The sequence below is a fragment of the Corvus moneduloides genome, chromosome 28 (genome assembly GCF_009650955.1).
Source record: "Corvus moneduloides isolate bCorMon1 chromosome 28, bCorMon1.pri, whole genome shotgun sequence".
NCBI lineage: Eukaryota > Metazoa > Chordata > Aves > Passeriformes > Corvidae > Corvus > Corvus moneduloides.
Window position 1 is genome coordinate 2,450,215 of NC_045503.1, and position 18,961 is coordinate 2,469,175.

At 42.6% G+C, this 18,961-nt stretch overlaps 1 protein-coding gene across 5 annotated transcripts in view; it reads right to left on the reverse strand.

Annotated features, from left to right (window-relative positions):
- Nucleotides 1-311: 311 nt before the first annotated feature.
- Nucleotides 312-18,961, reverse strand: part of ARHGEF18 (Rho/Rac guanine nucleotide exchange factor 18) — a 50,868-nt gene continuing 32,218 nt past the window's right edge. For all 5 annotated transcript variants that reach the window (XM_032092623.1, XM_032092622.1, XM_032092621.1 and 2 more), the window contains 15 exons: nucleotides 18,326-18,451; nucleotides 16,980-17,097; nucleotides 15,973-16,221; nucleotides 15,066-15,142; nucleotides 13,136-13,314; nucleotides 12,656-12,747; nucleotides 12,159-12,347; nucleotides 11,367-11,504; nucleotides 10,266-10,381; nucleotides 9,809-9,865; nucleotides 9,267-9,314; nucleotides 8,231-8,698; nucleotides 7,167-7,491; nucleotides 5,334-5,456; nucleotides 312-5,239 (listed from right to left, as the gene is read on the reverse strand). In XM_032092623.1, coding sequence (XP_031948514.1) covers nucleotides 5,079-5,239; nucleotides 5,334-5,456; nucleotides 7,167-7,491; nucleotides 8,231-8,698; nucleotides 9,267-9,314; nucleotides 9,809-9,865; nucleotides 10,266-10,381; nucleotides 11,367-11,504; nucleotides 12,159-12,347; nucleotides 12,656-12,747; nucleotides 13,136-13,314; nucleotides 15,066-15,142; nucleotides 15,973-16,221; nucleotides 16,980-17,097; nucleotides 18,326-18,451 — 2,466 coding nt within the window. In that variant the 3' untranslated portion in view covers nucleotides 312-5,078. The remainder of the gene's footprint in view (nucleotides 5,240-5,333; nucleotides 5,457-7,166; nucleotides 7,492-8,230; nucleotides 8,699-9,266; nucleotides 9,315-9,808; nucleotides 9,866-10,265; nucleotides 10,382-11,366; nucleotides 11,505-12,158; nucleotides 12,348-12,655; nucleotides 12,748-13,135; nucleotides 13,315-15,065; nucleotides 15,143-15,972; nucleotides 16,222-16,979; nucleotides 17,098-18,325; nucleotides 18,452-18,961) is intronic.

Sequence of the window (18,961 nt, forward strand, 5' to 3'; positions counted from 1 at the left end):
AAAGCACCTCCACGCTAATGAAAGCAACTTAACCAAGTTCTCGCTCTCACCAGCGGAGTTCAGATGTTTGGGAGCAGCTGATCTTTCCCTCAGGTGTTCACCTCACTCACTGCCAAGGGCTGCAGCTATTTGTACTCTGCACTGAACACCTCCTGTGCTCCGTCCTCTCTTTTGGAAAGCTGTCAGAGTTTTGTTCCTGTGGCACATATTTCTGTCCAGGCTAGAAAATGAGCAGCACGTGAGAAGTGGCAGCTGCTTTGATCTTCATTCAAATAGAAAACAGTAAATAATTATATAGATATAAATGTAGACAGCTTTTAAATGTTCTTTTTTTTTATTGCTAGAAGTTGGTTTCAGTCCTATTGCAGCTCTGAAATCCTTCAGTGGAGAAACATTGCAATCATTGTAAAAATCATCATTTGGTGTGCTAAGATCATGTTTACAATTAATCAAGAGTGCACAATTCAACAGAATATTAACATTTAACCATCAACTTTACAAATAAAATAAAGACTACAAAGATGTTGCTACTGCAGTATCAACAGTAAAGGAAATATTTACAATGTTTACACCCTAACGAAAAAACAAAACCAAACTCTTCCCCAACAAAATGGTCAATTTAACCATGGACCATGATTATTTATTAAATCTTTACAGTGCAAGGTGGGCCTAGAAACCAGACCTAAGACTAAAGAGTGTCAAGAGAGTTCACAGCTCTGAGTGAGATGCACGCAGTTATGCCAACAGGATCTACACCCATGAGAGATCTCCTTCTGGGTACAGACAGAAATGGAATTTGAAATCAACTTTTCTAAAGTGCTCCAATTTCTTTCAGTACAAAAATATAAAAAACTGATTTATAAACATGGCACAAATGTTATGAACCAGAGCTCGCACAGATGCTGTCTGAAGAGGAACGTGCTGATGGTGGATGATGAAGTCGCCAGTGGTTACGAAGATGTTGGGTCTGGTCTCGAAGAGAGAGCAGGGGAAAGGCTTTGCTTTGCCTACAGCACTTGTGTAACCTGGCATGCAGATCTGTTTCCTGGTAAATGTGAGAACTGCTGGGGAAGACAACAAAATCTCCAAACTCCCTTGCATGGGGGGGCACAACACACAGGGACTCCACTGAGCAGCACCGGGGAGCCTCAGCTCCCATTCCGCAGAGTTAGAATTAAAATGAAATAAGTATTTTTAACCCTTTCCTAGTTTAAGTTTCGACTCTCATTGTAAATGCAAATGACAAACACCAAGCTCCATGTATGCAGAATCATCTGACTACTACTCAGAAAGACAAAACTGCCTGCAAATTATTTAGAATGACTCCTAGCTGTGCAGGAAGGCAAGTACCTGGATGAGCAAGCGTCTCTAGGAACACCAATTCTTCTGCCTCACGCTGGGGGATGATCAGCGATCTCAATTCGTGGGACATGCCACAGCTACAACCCACAGACAGCACAGTTTAAAACTAGGGAAGCATCCACAACACACACAGGGCAGCTGTGCTCAGCACTAGTGGCCACGGAGGCATCCTCAGCCTGGAGTATGGAGTGACCACATTCCAGATGGGAAGAGAAAGAGGAAGCCTCCTTAACACCAGAGTTCAAATTGAAATCAGAACTATAGAAACAGCCTCTACATTGCAACATCACAATACTGAAGGACAAACATGCTGATAATTTTAAGGCTGTGACACCAAGCAAACACGGCGGCAGTTCAAAGCTCGTGCTGGCATTTCCTCCACACCCCAGCTCAGAGAGAAGCCAAAAGGCACCTGGGAGGCACAGAATTTTGAACTGTCTAATCCTCAGAAATCACTTAAAAGGAAAGTTTTATCTGAAGTGATCAAAAAGTCCAATAGGAAGGATGTGACTCAGAATCAAGAGCAGGTTACTTAGGACACAGCAGTACTTTGCAAACTAATTCACCGAGAACAGTTATTTTTCTAGGAACAAGATTTGAGTGAAGAGTCCAAAACCAGTTCACTCAACTGGAGTGATTCAGTAACAATTTCACAGATTCAGCTTTGCACAAGTGAAGAGACCCATGATTCATTTAAAGAAAGTCATATTCATTAAAAGAAAATAATTCACTTGCTTCCCTCAGCCTTCTACAGATCCCCTGCCCACACTCTGGTAGGGTGACCCTGCACTAGCAATGAGGTATCACAGCACCTGCTAATTCCAAAACCTTCTCCAGGCAGACCCAAGTCACAGAAGACACCATCTCTACTCAGGGTGCAAACAGGTTTCATAAAGGCAGCTGCAGCCAGACACGTGTACTGAGGACAGAGAATGACTTCTAAGGTCATTTCTCAGTTCCAGATTGAAGACCCATATTCCAAGGAGCTTTTGGGGTGTTGGACCAACAGCCTGGCCTGTCATGGGCTTGGGTCCACTTGTTAACAGCCAAAACTTATTTCAAGCACTGCTGACAAGAAGTATTAAAAAAGTTATGTTTAAGTTAAAACATTAAAATAAATGGGACCTCACTGCAGACTTTATTTTCCACATGTCACTGTTCTATATTCAAATTCGTCCATTGCACAGAAGAAGAAAGCAGCCAACGAGCTGCTCCAGCCCTTCCAACACTCCCTCCCATACTTTAGGACAGGCACAAAATAAACCTAAATAAATGTTTCCAAAAATTGCTTCCAAGCACCCCAACTGACATCCCTTTTTGGCCGAGATGGTTTACTCCACTGATGCAACTTAGCTTTAGGCTAAAACTCCTAAAAACCTGGTCATTTAAGGCAATGGGGGCATAGTTTTCATGAGGAGTGGCCCAAACCACAGCACAAAAGAAGGAACATACTGTGCATTCCTGCTGCTTCGCTGTATGCTTCCAGGGGAAATTACAGGGGCTCAGAGGCGGCTGGAGTCTGCACATCACCCGATGGAAAAATCAGTGCCAGTCCTACAGAGCTGCTGGATCCCACACTGCTGCACTGATCAGGAATTACACTGATTTTAAGAAGTCCCCTCCATTCCAAACTAACTTTTTGGAATGCAAATACTGAATATGGAGTGGAACTCTGTTCTAACCACTGAAGATACGGTATCCCAACAACACCAAATCACCACGTGGAACAGTCCCACACTCTTTCCTGCTGACAATCACTCCAGGTTCTGCAATGCTGATGATTTACCAAGCAGTCATTTGGTATTAAAGTGAAATGTGTCCAATTTCACTTGTTGGGGGCTGGGAGAGCATCCCCAATCTGGTAACGAGCCAGACAGTTTGGAGTTTCCTCTCACTGAACTCAGTGCCACTGCCTCAGGTTTGCACCAGCACCACTCAGCTAAGAAAAAGACCCTTAAATCCAAGAACTGTTCCAGCAGGAGTGCTTGTCCCCAAGACCTATTCAGTATTTTGTAGCTTATATTTCCCAACCAGTAAATTTGGGTTTTTCAATTTCTCGTCTGAAAGCAATAACCCAAATTATCACCACTTGAAAATATAAACTGCTGTGTTTTCTGCTGAAAATTGATAAAGTTTCTTGCACTGTAACTATTGAAGTAATTTTAAAACTCAAGCAAAGAGAAGCTACACTAACATCACACAGGGCCTAATCACAGGGACAACTCAGTGATTTGAGGAGACTGGCAAACAGCCACTGGATCCATTGTCATGAGACTGGATGGAGAACTGACCAGGCCTTCCATCCACTGCTTCTAAAATCACTTTAAATCAGTTCAACATATTAAAAAAAGCTATTATCAATCATGTCCTGAAAGGTATTAATCCAAGTTTTTAAGCTTCAAGATCCTGATTTCTTTAATTCTTTAACAATACCCCTAAACAATCTCTCCTGTGCATCATTATCTGACCAGTCACATTCAACATACACCAGAACACACATCCTTGGGTGAGGGTGGGAAAAGAATCCGAGACACAGAGTGAAAAACACAACACAAAACAACTGTGCAAATTACTACAAAGGGAAATAATGCCTTTTCAGCAGAACACTTAATGTCATCACCATTCCATGATCAAGAACTGACCCATTTCACAAGAGGTATCAAAGCTGGTTTAGCTGAAAGCAGCTAAACACAGGTTTAGCTAAGAGTATTTTTTTTAATAGTTATTTTTAATTTTAAAACCAAACAGTTCTTATTCCCTTCCTTCCTAACACGATGCTGCAGAGAAGTCTCTGCAGTAACAGCAGCTTTGATATCTTCTGGTACTGGGAGTAAAGTCCCAACAAATTAACAGACGAACAAAAGATGCAGAAAACAGGATTAAACAAGACAATAAATTACTGCATTCAAATGCTTCTTAGACATGTCTTCAGCAAAGAACAAAATCCAAGTCTCTAAGTTCATTCTGAACCAACTCATGAGTTTGGGAACCTGTACTGCTGTCCCCAACAAGGAGACAGGATCCCAGTGACGCTGGTGGCCAATGAAATGTGCATTCAGTCCACTTCTTCATCATCGTTGTGAATTCTCACACGTCCAACCCTTCTCCTTCATGAAAAGGTGGAGCTCCTGCCCCTTGAAGACACTGTCAGAAGCTCACCTTACCTTCTCTTCCACTGTACCTGGCCACGGGGCTTGTGCCACTGGGTTCACAGTGCCTGGCACACCTGGCTGGGAGGGGATTGGCTCGCTGTCACCTGGTTACCAACACACAACCCATTACTGACCTGGACCTGGGAAAACATATTTAAAAATTTGCAGCCATTTTTGGGCCTACTACTAAAACTTTTTACACAAAAATCTGGGTGGTTCAACATCACCAATAACAATTTACAAGATGGTGCCCATGAACAGTTACATTCTCCAAAAAGAGCACATTACAATAAATGTCAGAATTTTAACATGCTCTGAATTGATACACCCATGCCATGTGTCAACACACTGGAGAATTTAAAAGCAAATTGTTACTACTGTGCCCTCATTCTGAGCTGTTGGCAGAGAAGCCAACAAAATAGGACAGTGGTCCTGGTCTGGTCCTTGCTAGTAGTAACTGGGCAGGGATCAGAAGACATCCATGTCGGGTCTCCATCACGGTGCACACTGGGGCCTGAGTTCTTGAAACAGTGTGTCAGGAGATTCATCTTCAAATGGAAACAATCAGAAGAAAATGACATCTTCTTTGCTGGTATCATCTTGCACATTCAACAGACTGGGCTGAGAGGGCACCAGGGGCTGAACCTGAACGTTATTGGGCTTGAAGAGGTTCACTGAGGCAGATGAAAGTGCTTCTGGCTGAGCATCTGTAGGGCCATACAATTCTAGAGGGGGAAAAAAATGGAAGAAGACATATTCATGACACTGCAGAGAGTGCCTGAGGCATACCCATGGATAGGCAAGTTGGCCAAGGCATACCTGGCTGGAATGCAGGGGTCTGGCTGCTTGGGAGGGATGGACTTGCTGACCGCCTGCCTCTCAGGACAGCCTCCTCTCGTCCAACAAGCCTGGGGGGAAGCAGCTGCTTCTGATCAACAGAGGCTAAAGAAAATATTTTATAAATTAGTATTTGAGGCAAGCAGCACTTCACAAACATCACTATTTCATGCTGGGGCCACTGTACTGACACCTCTACACACTCAAGAAAGCTGCAAAACCACAAAGAGCTGGTCCTACTTAAATTTTCTCTTCAGCTGTTTAAACTATGAATACTTTTTTCTTCCTTGAGACTTCTAGCTCAGTTACTGGCAGACCCTGACAATCTCAGATTTAAAACCCAGTATCAAGCACGGCAGAGAGAAAAAATAAATCTTTGTCTGTAGCATTCAAATAGCAAATGACCATTTGTGCTACTTCTAACACGCAGAGTTGTGATGAACTTTTGTCTCTGCTCTCCATCTGTCTCACAGCTGCTCAGCAGCACAGCCCACTGATTCTGGTGTTACAGCCTCTCAGTTTCTTAGTTTCAACAATAAAAGCAGTTCATGAAATGGCTATTCTGGATCTAAAGAACTCTCCTTCAGTACACATTCCTTACATGTCACAAACCCCAAATTCAATACACAGCATTTTGCCTCTGGTACAGAAAGTTTTGTTCCATTTTATTCTAAGATCTACACATGGGCATAACAAGCATGAAGCCCACTAATGCTCACAAGAGAATAGAGACCAATATATTTGTGGTTTATACCTTTCATATAAATTACAGAAAAACACTATTAAGTCCATTTCCACTGCAGAGACCATTATGTAAGAGCTATTAAAAATAAACATGGGGAGATGTGGTATTAGAACTTTATTTTACCAGCATTTGGTATGCAGGGTAAGAGGAAACAGGCTTCATTTATGTGCAAAACCATAAGCAAGTTTGCAAAGGCACTAAACTTTAAGCACGACAGAGACAGATGTTTCTGCAAAGTGCCAAAGCCACTCCCCCTGCTCTCTCTGTCAGGTTTGGCCCCGAGTCCTCCACAGCAGTGCAGAGTGATGGACAAGCCTGCCAAGTCTGAATCCAGCAAAATGCTAAAAAGATAATTTTGTAACTTAAAATTACAGGCCATTCCCCATAGCTGGCAGTGGGGCTACTTTAAGTGGTAGAGATAAAGTGGCTTTTAGTGTGTCTGTCATTGGCAAAGATCACTACTCCAGTACCCAGCAGTTAGAAGCAGAATTTACACCAGGACAGGGTGACTGCATTTTTACTTGCTTCTATTTGTGACAAAATTATCCCCTTTTAAGTCTACAACACACACAGCATCTCAGTTTTGGCCTGGAGATCTGTATTTAATGACTGACTGGTGCTAAGAAAAGCACTGCATTCAATGTCACTACAACCCTGGACAGAGTAAGAAAAGGCTAAGCCAGCCTCAAAACATTTTACTCATGCACAACAGCTTTTTTTTTTTTTTTTTTTTTTTTTGCTTTTGCTCTTTTCCTTTAACACTACAGTTAGACAAGAAGATTTTACATCCAGGTTTAGAACCTCTCACCACCATTCTGTTATGTTGGAATACACGACTCTGTTTTCAACATTATCCCTTTGGGTTATGTTTCCAGTTTAAATAGTACAGGCATGTTAACTCCTAACAGGATTTTAAAGGGTTAAGAGATTTTAACTGCAGCAAACACACTAGTAACTTGTAGCATATTAATTTCTGGGTTCCATACAGAGGTGTAACTGCAGTGTTCTGTCTCCCTGTGATCCTGGTGGAGATCACAAATGCATTTAAACAGACTTAAAATCACACATACCTGAACTGTCTGTCCTATGAGATGCTTTGTTCTTGCCACCTTTCTCCTTGCTTCCTTTTGTGAAGGTGGCCAGCTTGGTGGGGATCTGCTGCTGGACTGCAGCTGGTTTCTGTATCTGGTTGGTTGCACTCAGGAGATGTATTGGCACTTCGTTCTTCAGGGAGGGCCGGTTCTCCAGGGTGGTGCTGTCCCTGCGGACCAGGTCCGGCCGCTCCAGGTACTCCAGCCCGGCCACCGAGCTCACTCTCACTGAGGATTTGGAGCCAGCTGGAGACGGTTCCACCCCTTCTCCGTTGAAGCTGATGGAATGACTGATCATCTGGCTCTGCAAGAGGAAAAAAGGCATTCTAAATCAAATAGGGATTTTCATCCTCTCCAGCAAAATGAGGAGAGACCACCCCCAGCCCTGAGAGCATGAAGCACTTCCTAGTGCAAAGCAGAACAGGGCAGACAAAGCTTAAAGCTTGCTGGGGAACAGAAAGAAGAGCAAGAGTGTTAAGTCCCTGGGACACGGAAAAGAACCTCAGGAGCTCCAAACTGCTTAATATTGCACCTAGGAAAGAGCAGACTGCACTGGGTGGTAACAGTGCAGAGAGAAAGCAGGACTTTCAGAAAGTTTCAATGAACCAATTTAATCAGACCTCCAAATTTCTATTTTCAAATACAAGAAATGTTTTTAGAAATCAACTGTACAAAATGCTGTTGATGAAGCACAGCTTCTGCAATCACTTGCCTGCAACAGGACAGTTCCTGAATTTGAAAACTGCTCAGTCAGCCACAACTGAAAATATTCTCCATTTATTGGGGAATAATTATTCTCATTATTCTCCATTTCTATCTTTTTAAAAAGTATTCTCATTGCCAGACATTTGGGTGGAACTTCACAGACACTGGGAAACTGCCACGCTCTGATCTCTCAGAGCAGCCATCACCAGCTACTTCAGCTGATGGTTCCAGGAGCCCAGTGAAAAGGCAAAACCAGGTTGGTGCTGCAACAAGAGCAACCTTCATCCAGAAGCAAGAGGATTAATAGGACTAAAACTCTGAGAAAGCCAATCCCTCACCTGTCCCATTTCTGGAGAGAAGGTGCCTGACACCGTGTTCTGCTTTTTCAGCTTCTTTTGCTGATCTAGGCGCTCCTTCTCCTTCTCAACAGCTCTCTGGGCTTCCCGCAGCCTCTCCAGGTCATGCTGATAGGCCTCCCTCTGCCTCTCCAGCTCTTCCCTGTCCTGGCTCAGCCTCTCCTGCAGCTGCCGCATCTCCTCCGTGCGCTCCTGCAGCCGCGCTTCCGTGAGTTCAAATTCCCTCTGCTGCCGGCTCCTCTCCCGCTCCAGGCGCTGCTGATCCAGCTTCAGCTGGCTCTGGAGCTTCTGGACATTCATCAGTTCTTCTCTCTGCTTTTCGAAGTTCCGCTGCTTCTCCTGCTCCAGCAGCAGATTCCCTCGGGTGGACTGCAGCCGGTACTGCTTCTCCCGGTCTGCCATGGTGGCTCGCTGCACCTCGATGTAGCTGTCCTGCTGAGATATCACGGCCTGCAGGGGGGAAAAGTCCAGCATGAGGCACCCAGGTTCAAAAAACATGCACAGCTAAGCAGGAGACAACAGCATCTACCAGGTTATGTCACAGAGTCTTTTGTTTTCCAGAGCAGATCTAAATTCCAGCTCGTACAGCCCATGGTGACTGACATGACATTGAAGATGGTCAAGGAAATAAATTATGTTTATGTGTGTCAAACTGGACACTTCTTGCACCTAGAATTGTTACCCTGAATCAAAACAGTCAAAACACTGCTGACTACAAGGTAAAAGCAAAACCAACTAATTCATATACACATGTGTATGAACAGTGAGCACGGAGAGCAGATGGAGCTCAAAGCAGCAAAAGAATTAAGTGAGCAGGAAAAAGGAAATCATTACTTAAGACAACAGCTCTAACACTTCCTCCGAAATACCAGGCACAGTTTCCTTGAGTCTCAGGTCTAAATTCTGCACTTCACTCCAGCTTTAGGGGATATTCTCAAGGTAGCTCCTCTCCACACCTGCATAAATTTTATTATGTTTACTGCCTAACAAATCTCTTGAATAGTAAACAGGGGTTTACCTGAAGACTGAAGAGCAACTGTAACAGCGTCTGTATCCTTTGGACAAGCTGAAGAGGAGAAAAACAAACATTAGGCACTTGAGCAGAGCTCTGTTTTGAGGCATTCGACTGGTTTTTTAAATTTTTAAGCAGTGAAAATAATCCATGGTATCTGTACAAAAACACGCACAATGGAAGCATGACCACCAGAATACTCTAACATAGCAAAAGCCAATATGCAGGCACAAGGAATTTCAGTATATTATCCTTGTGCAGATGTGAATCAGTGCCCAGCAAATCTCCCTGGGATTCCACAGAGAAGTCCTCATCATCTTCTCTTCACCTGAGCTATTTAACCATCACTTCCTCCCATGCCCCAGCACTGAATCACTACACAGGTACAGCCCTCACAGGGATTCAGAGGCAAGTTTGGCCAGTGAGCTGTTAATGTGCTGGGTTCCAGAGACATTACAAACACTGAGTTTTTGGTGGTTTGGTTTGGTTTGCTATTATTATACTATGGCTATCTGCCACTGGATTTCTTAACAGCAGAAATAACATACCTGAGACTCTATGGTGGGCTGAAAACCACTGCTGTCATCCAGCCTTGTCCCATCACTCTGTAAGGGAGACAAAACCAACATTTGTGCTAGGGACACTTGTTGGGCACTGGCAGTGCTGCCAGAACAAGCTGGGATTGCTCTCATGCACTGAAGGACATACATCAAAAATACTGAATTCATAAGCCAAGCGGAAACAGGAGCGTGGTGATTAAAGCCTGTGTTAATGGTACAGCAGCAAATGAGCAAATGGAAAACTGAATTCTTGCCTCTCAAGTGCTGAGCTACCAACTCACCCCACAATACATCCTTAATAGAGTCAAGTAATTTTACAGACAAAACTGTTCAGTCCAGCCCTGCCAGCTATTACAACTTTTAACTCTGTGAGATTTATTCTGCACCACTATCATGATGAGGAACACAAGGAAAAGCATTTAAATCCCTCATAAGCTCAACATACGGTTTGAGATCCTTCTTCTGCATCAGAAGAGGGGTCATGAAGTTGCACATCTGAACTCAGTGCAGGGCCCCTCCAGTCCCACTGCCTCTGGTCACCACTACTGTTCTTCCTGCCACCTGAAAGAGGAGAGGAATATGAGGAGCTCACATCAGCACAGGGCCTGGGATAACTCAGTGAGTGACACAGCAAGCAGAAAAACATGGTGATTTTGAACCAAAATGCAACTGCATGGCTTCTCCATGCTGATCCCAAGTGGATGATCAGGCAACAGTGACACATAGGGCTGCTCAAAAAAGTTTAAAAACTTGAGAAGACCGGGTTAAGATAAATAGGGAGGGTAAGTTCAAATTACGTTACATTATTTTAAGTGAAGCAACCACAACGTCTGCATGAAAATAATCAGCAAGCTCATGACATGGAACACTGGTTAGCAGGAATATTCCAGTCACAGCAGCACCACTGTGAGTGTGGAAGGAGGTAAGGGGAGATGGACCCTCTGTTGTAAAAAGTACATGACAGATGTATGGAGCCTTCAGAGACAACAGAAAGTATTCTAGAGATTAACAACCAGTGAAATAAAGGCCATTCGCTTTTTCAATTAACGCATGAAGCAAAAATGGAGATAAATAGTATCTGGTTTTCTCTCTTATTTCATTAATTAACTGATAAATCATCTGTGCCAAAAGGACAATTTCTATTATCTAAGGATTCAGCAAACCTCTAGTGACTGTGCAGATACAAAGTGGAAAAAAGTGTTCATGACTCAATAACGAAAGCAGACAGCTGAATTCAGATTTTCTAAGCTTTTAGGTCAAGCTTATTTTCTTAAACAAAATTAGAAATCTGTGTGGAATTGTGGTAATTAAAAAGAACAGCTTAAAGTAGTGCCCTTAGCATAACACTGAGAGCCCTACTCTGCTCTCTAGTGTTGGTATCAGGAGCAAAAGATCCAACATGCTACTACCACATGCTGGAGATTTGCTCTTGGAGATTTGCTCTGATCTTCCTTCTGAAGCTTCCTTATATGAGAGCCTCAATTCCTCGTTCTTATTCTCTGTACAGTAAAAAGCTCATAAAAATGCTGAATGTTCCCTTTCTTACTTTTACTTGAAACTGAGGGACTACTGTCATATCCTCCAAAGGTCTCTCCTCTCCGGGGCAGTCCTGACCCAGAGCCATCCTCAGGCTGACAGGATGCACTGCCAAAGTGAGTGAAGATAAAGTTCTGGAGATTTTCAGCTGGGGAAGAGGAGAACACGTCATGTAAACAGCCATGTCTATGCAGCAATACAAGTTATCACACTACTGAGTTTAAAAAAACATTTCAACCATCAAGTCCACTAAAAGTTCAGGCAGTCTGAGAGATGTCCTGCAGTACAGATGAATTTTCCTTTGTGAGTAGCTCTGGATGACAGGCTCTTCATATAAAGATGAGCTCTTCCTTAATTGCAAGTTTGATTATCAAGCCGTAAGTGTTTGTTTTCTCTTTTTTTTTTTTTTTTTAATAGAAATTATGTTTGGGCTTATTTTCTTTCTAAACATGCTATCTTTAGATAGGCTGTTTTTAATAGATAACCCTCCTATAATATTACATTTCAGGACTGTGTATTATTAGAGCACTCTGTTACCCTTTCTGAACAGACTCATCCTAAGATTCCACTGGCTGATCCTTAAAAATAAAGCAATTCAAGCTGTGCAGGTCTTCCACCTAAACCCACAAATGCACTTCACCTTTGTTGCAGATTGGTTCTGAGAACGAGGAAGTCTGAACCGTGTTACATAAAAGCATTATGTTATTACAGGACGATTTTCAGGGCCTGTACTTAGATCCTGGGTGCTTATCCCCACCCCAGCACCTGAGTGAATGCCCACACATTCCCACATTCCATTCACCTTCAGTCACTGCAGACTTCAAAATCGCCTCTCCTTGCAGATTCTCTGAGATATCCCCCCGAAGAAGCAGCCTGGCTCGGGATCCTTGGGAATGGTCTTCAAAGCCATTCACTTCAGACATTTCCAGATAAATCTGTTGCTTCTCAGTGAGACTTTGCAGAATCAGGTCATCTTTCATGTTCAAACGCTCTGAAGGAAGAAACAAATTCAGTCCTGCCTTCCTCGTCACTGTCATAGAACCATGTTCAATTTGGGAGATTATCATTCATTTTATGGTCAGAGCATCAAATGCAGAGATATAATTAACAGTTAAGGAGAAACTTATGGAGCAGACAAAGCTTATTAGACTTCTTTAGCCACTATTTCTACAGAGTCTTACAACACCTTGACAGACTTATGAAGGAGAAACTCGGTCATATCTTGATAAAGAATTTGACAGTCATAAATCACAAATAATGCTGGGAAGCAGCTTGTGGAATATATAACTAAGTCATTACCCTGAAAATCTTTTAACTTCGCAGCTCTTGCTTCAGCCAGCCTCCTCTCTGCTTCAGGTTCATTAAATGTTCCTCCTTCTTCATCAGGACAGCTGTCCAAAGGCAAAGACAGATCTATGTTTGATTTGCATGTTAGATAATTTAAAACCATCTCAGGATTCAACCTGAAGCTTTTGCCTCAGTTGTGGTTTATCCTGGGTGTCAATCTTCTCCCTTTTCCAAAGCCCTGTTGCATTTGACATCAGTGAACCAATTTTTTTTTTTTTTTTTAATAAAAGCAGAACAAAGTCTTTGACTGGTTTTTATTTCATCTTTATCATGGCTTCTTCCCAATGAACACAAACAGAATTGCACACTGAAGTCTTACAAAGAAAGTTTAGGGAGAGTCAAATGGATTTTTAAGACAAATTTACACCTGTGAGTCCTGTGAAGAGAAGACAAGCAAGAAATCAGGCCCTCCTGCTTTCCCTTCTCCCTTACCTCTCCACAGCCCTGCGGATGTGTGCCATCCAGGAATTCCTCTCCTCTTTGGAGCTGGTGTGAATTTCATACATTTCTGGTCCTTTTAAGGAAGCGCTAATTAAGAACATCGCCTTTTCCTCATTAGCTACCTCTCTCACAATCAATTTTTGCAGTGAGATAACTGGTGGCTTAGAGTCCTGTAAAATAAAATACCATTTACTGCAGGACATTATATGTGTATTTTAGCAATTGTGTTTCCTAGCTCCCCCCATTTCCTATTTATCCAGAGCCACTAGGAGCTGTTACATCATGAGATAACTCTGACCTTTTGACATGACACTTCTGATGTTGATATTTTTTTACCATCAATGAAAACATGGAATGAAGAATGTACATGTCAAAACCAAGAGGTCTGGATACCTGATTGAATATTAACACCTGTGTCAATTTAAAGATTCCCACTGGGCCCCAGAAGTCAAGAACGGGTTTAAAAAATTTTGCTCAAAAGGAGGCAAACCCAAAATTTGAAAAAGAAAACAAAAACCTTAATGACACACAGTGAAGTGAAAGGAGAGAACAAGAGGAAGTGTTAGAGGTTTTAAGTTGACTACCAAAGAAATAAAACAGAGGTGTTGGAGAGTGTCAGGCCCTGATAAAAATGACACCAGGTGACAGGTAGTGTATTGTATAATGAGGATTAGCTCAGCCTTTGCAGTGAAAACACATTTACAGGAGGGGTATTAGTTACTAAAAACCTCTCTAGGCTTCCTACAGCATAGCTCCAACATATACAGCCTAGAAAGTTCCTTCCCAGGATAAAGCAGCTCTTCATGACTGCTGAACCTTCACAGAATAATCTAGAGCCATGATAAGAAGCAAACACCAGGAACACCACTTCTGCCAGCTTCTCTGAGCAGCTGTACTGCAATTCCAGCCACGAACACAGGTCACTGGAAAAACAGAATCACTGAGCAGATCCATTTGCTCCTCTCACTTGATTTATTTATGGAGAAGTGATATTAAATTTCAAATGAGCTGTATACATACAAAGATGCAAAAAAATTGGTCCGACTCTAAGTGTAGAGCACGTTTCCAGAGGGAAAAAAATCCACCACACAGCACTCTGTTCTGCATTAGAAGGGTAATTTGAAAAGCAGTTGTTTGTACAGCCCTGAGGTCACCAAAATAGCTTTTGCCATTAGAATTCAGCTCTAATATTAATGTCTTGACAAAAAAAATACATCCAAGAAAACAATTACATAAAAGAGTTTCTCTGTTACAGGTTCTACTGCAGCTATCAGTGAACTAGACCAGGACAAAATGAACAAATTAACTTCTCTGAGGACACCTGTGGAAATACCCTAGAAAAGCAAGTGAATCCACTGAATGTTCTAGAGTGCTGCAGTAATAACATGTGCATTTAGTGCTTATTCCGTGTATTTCAGGAAAGTTCTCTGCCCCCAGTAAATCTCAGGGCACTTTGAACACAGTTACCACATCCCTAACCAAGATGGCAGATTCTTTCCCTGCACATCAAACAGAAGTGTTTGATTATTCCATTTATTTGCAAATGTTTTTCAAAGCACAGTTCTAGCACGTGCCATGTCCATGACTCGTATAAAATCTCAGCCTAACAGTTCAGTGAAAGGCAAAGCCACAGCACAAGAAGAGAAACAGGGAAAACCATGGGAGCTGTGGTAGCTACAACTGGCCAGTGCAAGGAAATACTGGTTTGCACTGGGAGAGTGAGAAAGGGATTCATTCAACAAGTACCAGAATGGCTTCAGAAAAAGTGATTCTATAATAACTGGCTGGTTTATTCACCTAATTTTCTTTCTGAACCTCCTGTAACAAGTATCTAACATCCCTAATCATGCTTCTTCCGTAGTTACTGTCACTTTCATAAATCCTCTAAGTGCATGTGTTAAACAAGGAGAACAATACCTACCACTGAGGCAAATGTGTATTTTTGGTCCTTTTCTTGTAACAGCAGAAGTACATCAGTAAGCAGGACTGCCAGAATATCTACAGGAACAAAAGAGACAAAAAAAAAAAAGGAAGTAAGTCATATTTTAAAGCAGAAAGACTAGTCCAGATGCAAAAATCCCTTAACTTATGTTTCCTGCAGGCCAGGGAATAGCATGTCAACATTTGCAATACTGGGTCTGCTACTGCCTTCCACTTGGGCTGTCCCCAACCAGACTGCACCATGCAGAACCAGCTGATTTAAACAGAGCTCATTTAAAGCTTGGAAACACCCACACAGACATCCTACACAAGGACTCCAGCACTCCAGAGGGAACATGTCTCCCTCAACAGCAGATTCTTCTGGAACTGCAGCCATTCACGTTCCCACCTACTCTTGGCTGTGTTTTCTGTGCCACTGAAGCTTCTCCTTAAAAACTTGAGCAATGAAACTGCTCAAATATTCCCTGATGGCCACTGCTTTGATTTTCTGGCAAATGCAGAATTAAGTGTCATGGGGCTGACATGACACAGGTTTTGCAAAGTGTGAAGGAGAGCTCGCACAAGATAATGCCTTTCCACAGGAGACTAAGTCAGGATGACTCAAAGCTTTGTCATCCATCTGAAGACCTCCCTCTTGAATTGGGAAGCAGATCAGCCAGATAATAAGCAAACAGCATAAGGAACTTATCATGCACCATTACAGAGATGCTTATTGGACAAGCCAAGAATAGAACAAGTGCTATTTCCTCCAATATCCTATTAAACAAGCAGGTTATTGTCATCTTATTTTATACCCAATCGATCAGTAATAAACAGTTACTAAAAAAAACCAAAACCAACATAAATCTTGTTTCCCAGTTGTGTTTTTCCCCTTGCTGGTGCTTTACCTTTGAGCCGCCCTGATGCAGCTTTCCAGTACAGCATCCCATCCAGGAGGAGCCGCCTCTGGCTCATGTCATCTTTCCGGAACAAAAGCCCATTCTTGAATTTCCCAGATGATTTCAGCTCCATTTTGTGCATGATCTCCTTGAGTCGCTGCCCCTTCTCACACTCATTTACCATGGCATCTACATGGGTGATGGTGTCCTTAATTAAACCAAGGGCCTGGGTCAGCTCTTCATAATCTCTAGTTCCAGCTAAAGGAAAAGAGAAGCAGTCAGTCACATTTTCAACTCTGGAAGACATGAGACATCCAAACATTTTAGCATGAGGGCTCCACACTGATGATCTAACAGTATTTCCTAAGAGCTTAAGTTTAAAAATGAAATACAATAACCTAAAGCTCTGAAAACCTAATGAACCAACAGGTTTAACTACTATGGGTTTGTGGCTGCAGACTTTAAATGCTGCTCTTCTCCTCTGAGGAAAGGCTGGGAGAATTGGCATTGTTCAGTCCGGAGAAGAGAAGTTTCAGGGTGACCTAATTGTGGCCTGAAGGGAGCCTACAGGAAAGATGGAGAGAGACTATTTACAAGGGCCTGGAGTGACAGGACAAGGGGGAATGGCTTTAAGCTGAAGGAGGGCAGAGTTAGATGGGATATTGGGAAGAAATTCTTCCCTGTGAGAGTGGGGAGGCCCTGGCACAGGGTGCCCAGAGCAGCTGGGGCTGCCCCTGGATCCCTGGCAGCGTCCAAGGCCAGGCTGGACATTGGAGTTTGGAGCAACCTGGGACAGTGGAAGGTGTCCCTGCCTGGATGGGCTTTAAGGTCCCTTCCAACCCACACCATTCTGTGATTCTGTGCTTCTCCTGACCCTCTGAGGTGAGACTGATTTAACATCATCAGCCACCAGAGAAGTGAGAAAGCAGGTACCAGCCTGTCTGAGGTAAGAACATGCAAAACATGGCAGAATAAGGATCAACAGACAAATGTGAGGCTTCCAGGAACCATCCCACCTTCTGTGTTCTGAATGATCCGTTCCACCAGGACCGGGTACTTGGTGATGCGCTGGGTGACCAGGAGGATGCACTCCTGAACACCCAATCTCCTCACGATGGAACAGTTCCCAATTTTCTAGAAAACAAGACAAACTCATCACACCCACTGTGCATCTAACATGTGCATCTAGTGGGTTAGAGTGCTTCTAACTCCCTCTCCATTCACGTATTTTCTGTCCCAAAACACTTCTGCAGACTAGACACAGCACCATGAAATTAGCTGCACTCTTCTACTAAAGCAAAACCGCTGACAGCATTCAAAAAATTGCTTTTATTACTGGAAAATATCTTAGGTATTGTTTTCAACTACTGTTAAATAAATGTGGAGTCAATCAGGGAAACTTCCAAACCTGAACTGTGTGACTGCCTGTTGCTAACTGACTGACCTTTACAACAGGGTCAGACCTTACATACATAGAAAAGTACCATCTACCAGTCAAATTAGGTCAGTAACGAAGAAATTAAATGTTTATTTTACCATTGTATGTTCGCCAGTAGCCTGGCCTACAGAAACCCATTCCTGTTTAGAAATGGAGGACTGTAAAGTTAATCTGACTGCAGCTACAGCACACACCTGGCAGCAGGAGAACACAGTACCAAGATCTTTCTCTACAGGGATTGAGACTACATATTTTAAAACTCTGGTCACTTATTTAGTTCCTTGAAAGTGAAGGGCTCTCACTTTAAAGGCGCCTGGCTAAGACGAGCTATAAGGATAGAGCTATGCTGGAAAGTTCACACAGTATCACTTACTGGTGACTGGAAAATGAGAATATTTAGGCCTCTGCAAAGCCATCTGAGATTCAGGTTACAGCTTCCACTTGGGCCGTGTCTCTTCAGCCCTTCCTATTAACTGCACGTTAGAGTGTGCAGCAGATCAGCAAACCACCCTGGAGCCAATCTTCTGGGTTTGGAAAGATGATGGCGTGAGCAAAACCTAAGAGTGCCTGCTTTTTCTACAGTAGCTCATCAACAGCACTTATCATTGATTTAATTTATTAACAAACCAATTTACCCTGATGGCCACACAGCAGGACAGAGCCCTGAATAGAACAAATACTCTACTCCCCAGTCCTAGGTGCTCTCAAGAGCCTGCCTCAAATGGAACACTTGCTAATTGTGGTTTTGTCTCCACATAGCTCAAAAGATCTAAAATACAAGAAGCTCACAACCCACCAAATAATGAGAATACGCCTCTAATCCTGCTCATTCACATTTGAGGGATCTTCAAGTACAAAACAAAGCCCAAAGCAGTGAAGTATATTTTGCACAGTCAGAATAGCAGAGTTCTGGTTACTGTTTACCTTTATTAAGTTTTGGAACTTCTTATTGCTTTGGAGCAGGTCTTTGTAATGGCTAACAGCTTCATTGTGTCCACAACAGAACACACCATATTTTTCTTTCATTCTCTCCCCATTTTCACCTGAAAACTAATTGGAAATATAAGAATGAAAGACATGAATCATTCAGAGTAAACCTAACTCCACTATAAACCCCAAGTTTAACATGATTTTTTGGTGACTGGTTTCTGAGACATCTCTCCTGTATTTCAATTTCTTCTGTACCAGAAATGAGAGATTTATGCAGTGTGACATGTGGGGGCTTGGAATACCACAAGATAACCAAATATTAAATGATGGTTGTCATTATGAGAACTTTTAAAAAGGATTTCTGGACCTCTGCACTTAAAAAGTCTGTGAACTGTAAAAGTTGAAGGGCAAAAAAAAAGGTCATGATATGTGATAGAAATTGTTGCATCTGCTCCGTGCCAGAATGGTGCTAAAGCTGCCATGAGTTCAAAGGATCCTGACTGTATTTTTAAAAGATCAGAATAAAGAAGTTTGGCATTATCTGAAGGAGAGCCAAATTTGGAATGGACACCAGGAACATGTTACTTTACTCTTGGAATAGATGAAAAATAGACCCAAACAAGTCACATA